At 34.3% G+C, this 12,479-nt stretch overlaps 1 protein-coding gene across 4 annotated transcripts in view; it reads right to left on the reverse strand.

The window, feature by feature from the left end:
* The window catches only part of LOC149078785 (uncharacterized), a 114,134-nt gene that overhangs the window by 39,642 nt on the left and 62,013 nt on the right, over positions 1-12,479 (reverse strand). Inside the window, exon 1 of one of the 4 annotated variants that reach the window (XM_089240894.1) lies at positions 3,915-4,069. The exons of the other annotated variants lie outside the window; for them this stretch is intronic. Within the exon in view, the coding sequence (XP_089097020.1) occupies positions 3,915-3,985 (71 nt within the window). The 5' untranslated portion in view covers positions 3,986-4,069. Of the gene's footprint in view, positions 1-3,914; positions 4,070-12,479 lie in introns of those variants that run through there. 4 annotated transcript variants of the gene reach the window in all.

Consider the following 12,479-nt stretch of genomic DNA (forward strand, 5'->3'; position numbering starts at 1 on the left):
CTCCTAAGTGATCCGCTAAACGACGGATTTTGCTTCCCTTTTTTATTTTTTTTGGTCTTTTGTACATGGATGGACAGTACTGACGTTCTTCCTATCGATTACGGCCAAGTGGTAGCCTCATCATAGCTCGTCCATCAACAACCAATTTGTCTGAAAATATTGCCTGACATGCGAAATGAATTCAATGATAGTATTCTCCAGTGATGAGAGAGAGGAAAATTCTTTTAATACGATTGTATAGGGTTCGTGGGAAAAAAACCCCATATATTCCTTCTCTTTTTTGCGTTTGATATACGATCAATAACATTATAAATGCATGTGGCAGGATGAAAGGATCAAATTCGAAATACGTACACGCGTGGCCAATAAAAATCAATAAAATATTTCAATGAAACTTTTATTTTCAATGCTAGTGGCGAGTTTTGAGTTACGTTTTCGATGTAACTTGATAATTTTGAGCATTGGCTGGATGCGTACCGTGGGATAGAAAAACAAATTTATTCTCATCCATGTGTACGAACAGTTATAGACATATTTTAAAAATTGATAAAATCAACCAACTGACACAAAAAAGAGGGGTTTGCACCGAAATACTTATCATGGCGTAGAGTATTTTTTTTAATAAATTAATAATGTGTATATATAGTTTAAAATGTCACTCACAGATGGCGTTGTATCAAGAAAAACAACATAATGCATAAAAAGTGACAAATAGTTGGAGGTGATGAGCACCAAAAATCAGGGCCGTCTTAAGAACATAATGGGCCCCGGGCCAACTGGTTTTTCTTAGGCCCTACCGATAAATTCTTGAAAATTTTTACCGGATCTCATTTGTGTGAGGCCCCTTTTCTCTTGAGTTCCACGGGCCGTGCCCGGGTGGGCCCATGCGTTAAGACGGTACTGCCAAAAATATTTCTGAAGAATCGAGTGGTAGGACGAAAAGTTGAGAAATTCATATCTAGCAGGAGTTTTCTTTCACCGCTCAAAGGGTGCTCATATTGAAATGTGGTTTTTTCTGCAATCCCGAGAGACTATCTCTTGTTCCTAAAACCGCCGCTGTGGTGGTCGAGTGGTTATAGTGACGGACTCGCGATGCGAGGATCCGGGTTCGAACCCCACAGTGGTGGTCGGCTGAAGTTGGTTTTCTGTGGTTCCCAACTTCAAGGCGTGAATGCGAGCCGATCTCCCCGTTAAAAAGTCTCGCAACAGAGATCAACAGGCCCATAACGTTACAAATATTCAATCATTACACTTCACTCACAATTTGAAGTATAGATGGCAGCACTGAAATATCATACACAACACTAGCTACACACTCAGACTGTTGGGTACACTCACTTTGTTCCAGACTCTGCCACGAAGCTGGGCTGGAAGAGATCTCGGCAACGGGATAAGTCCGGTGGCAGAGACCCTGGCGTTCATTCATGTTCTTAAAACCATCTCAAAAGGCAACCTCGAGCCCAGATACCGTTGTAAGTTTTTCCCCCGATAACATGTTTTCATTTCTCTCTTTCCCCCCGTCCTATAAATCCACTAATAATGGGCGGAGTCAACTTCTATTCAAAGTCTGGTAACAGAAATAGGAGAGAAAGGATTTTTTCCTTTCCCTTCGAGGTTGTATGTGATTGGGCTTACAGAATAAATAACGGAGAATACAATTTTTTTCCCCCTCTTTTTCGTTATTTTGTGTTGGTAGGGGAAATCATTTTTCAACTCACCCGAGATCTGAAACAAATTATTCTTTTTGTAAATAGGTGGCAGTTTCTAGAAGGTTTGGTAATTTCCACAGTTTCAGTTATAATACGGATCAGGAAAACTTTAAAAACCGCTTAAAGGCTTAATGCACAACAAGCCGAAAGAAACAATTAGAAATACAAACACAGACGCCCCAACAGGTAAATTGCCAAAAAAATATGTAATGTAATAATATAAAAATATGCATTGCATTTCATGTGTCATGTCGAGGGCAGAATAATGCAGCACCATCTGTGAGTGAAATTTTAAACATTTTTTTTTTTAACTCAGTAAAAAAAAACTATGCCCGTATTTTAGTGCAAACCGCCTTTTTTATGTTAGTTGGTTCATTCTTTTAAATGAATTTTTTAAATGTGTTCAGGACTTTTATGGATTCTTATTCTCAACTAGGTGTCCGTAACCCCCCCCCCCCACCCTGAGGAGCAGTGAAGGGTATTCTCGAAAATTTCATCGATCACTGATCATCGAATTAAAAGGGGGGGGGGGAAGCATTTATTGAACAAACAAACCCTCAACTCGCATGGCCGTAATCACAAATATGCTGTAATCTATCTGAGGCGACTAAGAACATGATCACTCGACATGACGAGAGATCGAGCGTTAAAATGCGTGCTTATCGGCTGACTGTTCGTTTTTGTACACAGTGGCCTACAATCGGCTGACGGTTTTCAAAATGAGACAGCAAGAAAATGGCGACTGGTATTAAAGTCATTCTTGCGGAATCGTGCGAAGTCATGAATTTCAGCTACGTCTTTCATGTTGTAAGGGGTTGTATATTTATTAAAATAAAAAAAATTAACTTTTTATATGGACACCCTGTGCCCAAAAAGGCGCAATTGGAAAGTTGTTGCCCTGTTTCTCCTGACGCCAACAAAATAATTTCTACCTTTCCAAGTGCAATATTCACTGAGATATCCGAGTTCAAAAATCGGAGAAAAGTTTGGAAAGAAACGGTGTCCGTTAGTTTTTGTGTTCTTTCCAAACTCAGCTCCAATTTTTGAATTAAAATATCTCAGTGAATATTGGACTTAGAAACTGGGAATTTTTTGTTGGCATCAGAAGAGACGGAGCAACAACTTTCTAATGGAGTTTTTGGGGCACAGGTTGTCCATATAATAAGTTAATTGTTTTATCTTAATAACTATGCAGCCCCTTGCAACATGAATCACGAAGCTGATATTCCTGTGACTTAGCACATTTATAATCCACAATAATGACTTTAATATCTGTCAACGTTTTTTTTGATACGCCATTTTTAAAACCGTCCGTCGATTGTGGGACACTCGAGTTGAAGCCATGAATGGGTACATCATCTTATGCTGTAGAATACAGAGAAACCTCGTTAAGTCGTCACTTATCGAGAAATTATGACGGCTTAAGCGGAGGAACGACTGGAGCGAACTGCCTTTAATTTCAATGTGCAATATTGTGAAAGTCGTATGATTTTAAAGTAATATAAAATTTATCAAAATATTAATTAAAATTATATTAATAAAATTTATGAATTAAAAAAGGAAAAAACGAAACTTATTTTTTTTTCCAGCTTTTAATATGTTTTACTTATATGGTAAAATACATTTGTACACTTATCAATAATTAATTTATGATACAAATACAAGGTAAACTCAAACATGGGACCCAATTTTGACTTGAAGGGGTCCTATACAGGATAAAGCAGACACAAGAAGGTCTCAACTTGAGAAAAAATGTGTGGTTTTTCAACAAATATGTTTTATTTAAATTTGAAGCCTTAAATTAGTGGGGCGTTGAAATAGTTCTAGATCAGCTCGAACAGTCCCTAAAGTTTCTAGAACTTTTGTTTCTTTAGTCGGCAAATGAAATTTCGTTACTTGAGTTGTTTGGTTTTGGTAAATAAGGCTTCTATGGTCACTTTTGAACATATAGCAATGCTGTTATCGAGCTCTTTCTTAAAGGGAAATTATAAATCATAGAAATCATCTGTTACACTCTCTCAAACTTTTCTATAGTGACGAGTTAATCGAAATTAGCGACGAGTAAATCAGGATTTAATAAAATTGTTATCTATAGAAGCTAGACGGGACCAAAGAAAAATGACGACTTAACCGAAATGACGACTTAACGAGGTTTTACTGTAATTGTAAAACGCAAGGGAAAAAAATTAAAAAAAGTGCACGTACCGGATCAACACTCGGGCAGTATTTTTAATCGTATCGGTATTAACCACATCAAAACATCCACAAGATGTCATCCGATTTTCCTCACAAGATACACCTCAAAACAAGCGGTAGAGCAACTTATCCAACAACAAGTGCCGTTGCGTCCGAAGTAGAATACTGAACACACGAAAAAAATAGGGCTAAAACGAGGAAAATATCTCCCACAATTACGTCAAAGGGCAGTGAACATTTACGCAAATCATTTTCTTCCATTGGTCCTCGCAAATGAGCCTTTGATACATTTTCCTTATGGATAAACCAGAAGACGCTCAGGAATCTTGTTACTGCATTCGTTGGAAAATTATTGCTCGTTCTCGGGAAACTATGGAAAGGGGTTGGGGGGAGATAGAAAATCAAAAGACAAGAATACATTTAAAGTCGTTATAACGAGTACTGCTTGCAACATCGCTCGAACGAGTGATTCGCAAGCGATTGTAAAAATACTAATGTTAAAGATAAAAAATATATATATATTCGGTTTTTGCGAGTTTGAAAATTAGAAAGCATTCGTTATAACGTCAAAATAATTCTCCAAAATCCTATTTCTCCCTTCTTCAAGAATTGAACATAATGATTCTTATCATAGCACATGCTCTTCGTAAAAATTGCTCTGAGGTTCTTCTGACAAAGAATGGACACTGAAAAGTCAAATCTATTTAACCCTGTTCCTATATTTCAGCTTCCCCGCTATACGCATGGGATATGTGACGATTTGTGCCCGGAAGTTTGGGCACTAAAAATGCCCAAAATAGGCAGGCAAAAAGGTACTAAAATGCCTAAAATGGGCATTAAAAACACATTTATAATTAATGAAAGAATGGGAGAAACTAAAAGCTACGACACAAACGGTCTGAAACCGGCTGAAAATTGACTGCACTCACTGAATCTATGTTTCAATAACAGATTATAATAATTGGCGTGGAAACAGAAAAAGGTATAGGGAAATATATAGGAAACTAGTACAAATAGAGAAAGTCCACCCTGATAATGGTACAAATTGAAACATTATTTTAAAGGTTCATGAAAGCAGACGAAACATCATATTAATCGATATTTCACTTTATCCGATTATTTTATAAGTGGGCACAACTTAGCAGAATAATCAATTACACCATAAATTATTCTGAGAAATTGATTTCTCAGATATAAAAAAAATAGAATGTGAAAATATATTACTAAACATACGTTTTCAGGTTATCGCAAATATATTTTACAGTATACTTAAAATATATTAACCAATATTTAACTGTGGTAAATTTTTCCACAATATAGTTTATCTGTAATAAATTTTATCAAAATAAAATAACTTAAAACATTTTTTCCAAAAAATAGAGACAAACACATTTGTCTAATATTCATTAATTCAAAAATTAATGTTTTATGTCAACAGCAGAGGACGCTTATAAGAATATTTCTTAGTGGCTGTTGAATCAATAAATTTTTTTCATTGTTCTTTCGATTTCTCCTGACAAAATTCAACATAATTTTTACATATGATTCTGGTTACTTAAATAACATGTTTGAGAAGTTTCAAACCCCCCCCCCCCTCCCACTTCCCTCCCTCCCTGCAATGAAGAAAATCGGACTGAAGGCAATCAACTCGTTACGGGAACACGTTTAAAATTCAAAAATTCAAACCGTAGGAAATTCAAAACCATCAAAAATTCAAACCATCTGGAGGACAATCGACCGAGTTCCTTAATATACAAAGGGTTAAAAATATATATAAAAAAAAGTTCTTTTAAAGCTCTCAATGCTAAAAACATCTAAGTTCTACAGAATGAGACCTCTAAAATTCACGAATAAACGTAAAACAATATCGAAATAGGAATTTAGGACAGGAAAATTTCAAAACAGGCAATTTTTTTTGTTTTTTTTTAAGTTTAAAAAGATGCAAAATTTAAAAAGAAAACATTTTTATGGAATTTTGCCTGAAATTCCGGGCTCTAGTGATGATTTTATTCAACTTTCGTCTCTCCTCAGGAGCGTCGGAAGTGTTTTAGGCCTATAGATGCTAGTCTTGAGCTTTAAATTCGAAATTATGATGTCTGAATCAACTTTTGAGGTGCTCGAACCCATGCTACAAAACACTTTGAGTGCTAGAGCATCCCCTGCTCCAACGCCACTGTCTCCCCTGTCCTGACTAAAAGACCACGCGCTCAGAACTTGCAGTTTAAAGTTGTTTCCGAATGACGGAAAAAACGTGCTAAAAAAATTTTCAGATCAGAGGAAAAATGCGTGGATGAGTCCATGAAACCGTGCAAGTGAGCAGTGATAAAATAATTGGGACTTTTGATTGTTCGGTTGGTCGACTAAATCGCTTAGATAATGGGAGTTCTATGCAAAAATATCAGAGAATCGACCGCTGTGTGTGTGAGATCAAAAATCAATTTCATGACCAGAGTTCTCTTCATTTGTTAATATTGGAACAGAAATTATCTAAAAGTCCTTTCGATGCAGATAAAGCGCAATTTTCTACAATTTTATAATCTGATAGAGCAAAAAAAATGGAAATTCGTTTATAACAACCATTTTCCTTGTGATTGTGAACTGTCGTTTTAACGGATCTTTACTGTACAGTATATTCTAGATTTAGGAACTTAATTCGTTCCTGCAGTCTCCTTCCACAATCCGAAATTATTTTTCCGACAGGAATCGATGTATAAAATGGATTGATTCGTTCCTGGAACAACGAAGATTTCTAGTGTCGATTTCAACTACACTGGTATACGCTCTAGGTGCAGTGGTTCTTAACCTTTTTTTCCCATACCCCCCCCCCCCAGTGCGATTCCTTACCTTCCCGCAACCCCCCCCCCCCCTTCCCCGAATAATGTCTTCTCTATTTGTTCGAAAATTTAGTTCCTTTTTGGTAATTAATTACGCTAATTATCCATTAATTAATTAATGCGCAAATTATAAAATTAAAAGGCAATGAAAAACTTGATTTATTGAAAAAAACTACTCCAACGCAAACAAATAGTAATTATAAAAAAATAATAATAAATACAAGAAAAAACCACTAATAATATTAATTTACAAACATCGATTTTTCGTGACTAATTTGTTGTTACTTCTGGGGCTACAATAGTATTTATCTTCAGTCGGAATGAAAACAAGATCACTGACCGGAAAGGAAACCTCTGCGAAAACATCTGAAAATTGCATATTAGAGAGAGATAATGTTATATCTTTGTAATCCCTTTCAACTAGAAACATTCAACATGACACATTTCTTCGTGCTTAAGCTAAAAAATATATTAAATTTCGGCATGATCAATATTTTTTAAAGAATCGAAAAATTATATATATTTTCTGATAATTTCAATCTCCCTGAATAATCAGTCAAAATGTTATAATTTTTTCCCACCTTGCACCCCAAAAATTGCTTGCGGGCACACCTGGTTAACAACCACTACTGCTGTAGTGCATAACGTAAAAACCATCATACTGACACTGAAAACACTTTCCCCAAGAAAGAAACAATTCCAACTTTATGAGATAATATGCTTATAATTCGTACTAAGGCAGAGCCAGACCCATGTTGTCTCATGAATTTCATCTATTAATCTAAGTTTCAAAGTCTACCTGTAAAGGGATCTAACCACAATGCCTTTCACACCGAATTCGTGGTTCTGTAAATCACTTGCCACCGAGCTTTTCAATACAAATACAAGACCACAAAAGGCAAAATGCCCAAGGAGGTGGCTGAGAAAAAGATGCCCATAACAAACATGGATATCATATATTTCAAAAATGCAGCAGCCCAATTACAATGCAATCATAAAAACTAAAAACTATATACACATTATAAAATATTATACAATGTGTCAAGAAAAATATATATGGTTATCTTATTCTAAGTATGAATGTCTTCTCCATTTATCCCAACATGATCGTATTTCTTTTTAAACGTGTCAGTTGTGTTAGAATTCATTACCCCCGGGGTAAGCTATTTCATTTATTAACAACCCTATTAAAGAAAAGAAATATGAGCAATGCAAGACATTGAAATGAGGTTTCCACAGAAGTCAGTGAGTGTTAATTCTGTGTCGGAGATTATTGCAAATCAATCTCTGAAAAATTTCTCTGATGTAAACCTTCTCAAAGTTCGAAATAAGGAAGACGTGCTGATCCCTGAGCTAGATGTGGTGAATCGTATTTGGAGAGAAAAACTAAAAAAAATTCCCTTGTTACCAAAGACATCTCAATTTTTCTATTGTTCTCGCTTCTCGGAGAACAATAGAATGGAATTGGTCTAATTTTTTTTTCGGTTTGCATGTTCGTAAATCAAGAAAAGTTCATAAGCCAAATTAATTATGGTTTTTCATGAACCGAATTAATTTTGGTTGTTCGTAAACCGAGATGTTCGTAAACTGAGGGTTGAATGTATTACGGATTCATAAGACGCTAAAAAATATGTGTGCGATTGAACACCTTGATAAAATAATACCTTGAACTTCATTAACCGCTCTGGTAGTTGGTTATAATAGCTGCGAAAGGCTTCTAACGGGCACCGCCCCTTAACTTCATTCCAGACCTTGACTTGTATATCCATCCATACTAGTTTCCAACAGGTTGAACATGTGAAATGCCTTCAGTCTAGTATTAGAGGAATTTTCATTTATGGCTCGCTGAGAGATAGAGACAAATCTTAATTTCTGGTTTTCACGAGTTCAGTTAGGCAGAGGCCTACCATCGTTTCACCCATGACCTCTTCGGTTAAATTAAATATACGGTCACATCGGTCATCGTTAGAAACTATTTCTGCCTAGCTTTTTTTTTTTCATCACCACTACAGTCAATAAATATACACGATACATTAAGCAATCAGAAATTTATATTCAGTGAAATGGCTTAATTAAAACCGGACATTACTGGTTACCGCAATCGTTAGATATTTCATCCATCGCAGGTCGTTACTGTGGGACATGATGAATGAATGAACGCTGCTTGTAAAATTTTTGGCACTCATAAAAGTAAAATATTTTTTTTTTCTGTTACCTTTCCCTTGGGCAGGGTTGTCTATTAATGAATTAATGAGTTCGAGGTCACAGAGCCCAAGTATTTTTCCGAGGGCAACTCGAATTCGATTTATATGTATGAGTTTGAATGCAAATCTGCGATAATTTGGACATAATCGGAGTCAAAACTATTGAGATACGGTGAAAACCTCTTTTGCGGTCACTGGCGGGACAAAAAAATTCGTCCGTAAAAGAGGGATAACCATTGATCAGGGGTTTGAAATGCATACGTTTATTATACAATTAGAAAATATTATTTGGCCGTAAAATAGGGGGGTGACCACAACTGAGAGGTCTCCGTTAAAAGGGTTTGACTGTATTAAAAATCTTGTTTATGAGCAAAAATTGAAATCTCCATTAATTTGGGGGCTTGTTAACCCTGGGAAAAAACATTGAGATACGTATTTAAAATATTTTATTAACATATGAATTTAAATTTTTAATAATTAGGGGGACCCGTGTTTGGCCCGAGTTAAAAAACATTAAAAGAACCAGTATATATATATATATATTGAAATATCAAAAATTTTGAAACTATTTCCCACATTCAAATCAAATATTTTCCCACATTGGGCATAATTGAATCTATTTTCTGTCGGTGAATACAAAACTCGGTTTATGGGGAATTATTTCGACTTCCTCTTAATTGTGTGAAAAATAAATATTAAAATATTGCACATATGCATGAATAAAAACCCTTAAGGGCGTCTTCTACCTTTTGACATTGTGAAAAACTTATATAGAAATATTATTAAAAATATTATTTATTCATTGATTTATTTCAAATTTTCACCACATATATTTAATTATGTACGCTATCTTATGCAATTACAAAATTTTACGTACCTTTACGACTTAAGGTCTTACAAATTCTCAAAAAAAAAGTATTAAAAACAGCTTACACGAATGATAAAATTGCATAAAATCAATGTAATTGAATAAAAAATGATTCAAAATTACGGAAGGTTTTCAGCTCATAAAAGGATGAAAAAGTTTGAGATTTTTATCTACTCAATCTTATTCAAAATTAAATTGTAAATTTAAAAATTTTTAAAAATAAAAATAAAAATTCTAGCCCAAGTATTTATGAATAGATCTCAAATCTTTTTCATTTTATAAACTGAACAGTTTCCTCTATTTTGAATTAATTTTTATTCAGTTTCATGGATGTCATGACATTTTATCCTGCGCGAAAGCTGTTTTTGATTAGTTTTATTTGAAAATTTGTAAAAAAAAACTTACGTATTGAAGATGTGTAAAACTTTATTCATGCATAGGATAGCATATATATGTATATATCACCACATAAATATATGTGGTGAAAATTTGAAATAAATCAATGGATAAATAATATTTCTACACAAAAATTTTTTTACCATGTTAACAGGTAGAAGACCCCTTTATAAGGACCTTAGTTTGACTCAGAGTTAAAAATTTTTAAATTCTTCAATCGTCACAACTCTTCAGCAATAATAATAACACAGAATATTGGATATTTAACGAGAAACAAAACACTGCGTATCGAAATTCCACAGTCAAGTCGTGCTGCATATTTATTCTCACGAGAAAATTTCCTATTTCTCACGAGATAAATAAGTTTTTCCGAGACCATACTAAATAATAGATAATAATCGCGATATACCATCTTGTGCATTTCCTATGATGGGAAAAGTAGGTAGAGAGTAAATTTGTCTCTTATTAACGATATAAGTAGGATTTCCTATTCGAAATCCAGTATTAAAGTTATTCGGGGAATTAATGATTCTATTGCTGAAGGGGTTATGAAATGTCAGATTTCACATGAAAAGGAAAGATCTGTTTCTTTTCAAGGAAAAGAAGAAAACGGAAGAAGATTTTTCCTTCTAGTTGAAAAAAGTTGTCCAGTATGTTTTTCTTTATCCTTGAAAACTGATATTTTCCTCATCACATGCAGGAATCTAGTTAAAAGTATATACCCATCGCATAAAAAAATGTCTACAAAACCCTCCTCTAAGACAAAACATCGACATTAAAACAGGACTGCAATTGCGTAGGGGTGACCGAGTCGATGGCTTAAGGTCCACCAGGTAGGGCCGCCCTTACCAGGCGTGTGGCCCGGTTTGAAAATAATAACCGGGTCAGAAGCGTCTTGATAGACGTTTGCAGAATTGCAGATTTATTTATTTCTGGATAAAAAAAATATAGAAATTTTAGAACTGATGGAAATTCAGAATTTTCCAGAAATGATGAAAATTCATAATTCATGAAAGAAATTGTCATTATCGTAAATGCGAGGACCCTCTTCCCCCCAAAACGTGGGCCTGGCGCGACAGCACCTGTCACATATTCCTAAGGATGGCTCTGCCCCTCAGGTAAGCTGATCAGATGTTAATCTGTTCCGGGCCCCACATACAGACTCACTGTACGGCCCTCCATTGAAGGTTCAAAAAATAATGGAATATGGAAAATCCTTTCACACAAATGAGTGTTTTCTATCCTACTGAAACTGATCTAGAAAATATTATAATTGAAAATTATATGCAGCTAACTTTGACACAAATTTTGGGAAAGTGTCTGGGACGTGAATTTTACATAAACCACGAGAAAAAGAAAAAAATGTAAAATTTTAATTTTTACACAAAGGTTTTATATATGTATATTTTTTTCGTTTATGGTATCCAACTACGTTCGGAAGCACTTTTCTATAAAATGGTCCTGAAGTGAACTTTAATGACATTTTTTTGATAGAAAAATGTCTCAAAAAACTGAAAATAATAACAAATTTTGGACTACCAATGTCATTTTCTATGAAAAAGTCATTTTTATGTCAAATTTTAAGCAAAATTCATACATGAAATCTTCATGACCGAATTTAAGCAATATAGAATCAAGAGACATTCTTATACTACACATGCTTCAGAAAAGCTATCTAATTGTATGTATTCGACCAGAGTTATTAAAATTAACGGCAATGATTGATTATGGAAATATTATTACGGGAGAATTCGAAAAATCATTATACGAGCATCCAAAGGACTTAACCCTCTATGTTCACCCCCATAAAAATGCATAATTTTTTTTGTACAAATATTAATGTAAATTTTTACTGTTAGCATATTTTTAATTGAAACGATACATCAACACAGCAATTTAATTAGAGTAGATTTTTTAAATTGCTAAAATGGTTAATTAAGGAACCGTACATACTGTTTGCCTTTATTTTAATGTTATCTACATTACCTACAAACCAATATAATCTTACTCTCAGCAAAGATGAATAGAATTTTATTTCCAGTTCCCTCAATTTAGTTCAATTTAGAAATCTCTGAACACGTAGAATATCGTAAGCTCTCAAAAAATGACACCGAAAAAGGAATCAACTCTTTCTAATTGAAAAAAGTATTGTATTTAACATAGCCGTATTTTATATTGAAATGAAACTAAAAGATATACTTTCTAAAATACAAAAAAGAGAGAAAAGAAATTGGTAAAATTTGTTTATTTTAACCATGTATATTCAAATACG

Source organism: Pholcus phalangioides, unplaced genomic scaffold (assembly GCF_987345545.1).
Source record: "Pholcus phalangioides strain wild (caught in Gottingen) unplaced genomic scaffold, Ppha-v1.0 ptg000013l_1, whole genome shotgun sequence".
Taxonomy (NCBI): Eukaryota; Metazoa; Arthropoda; class Arachnida; order Araneae; family Pholcidae; genus Pholcus; species Pholcus phalangioides.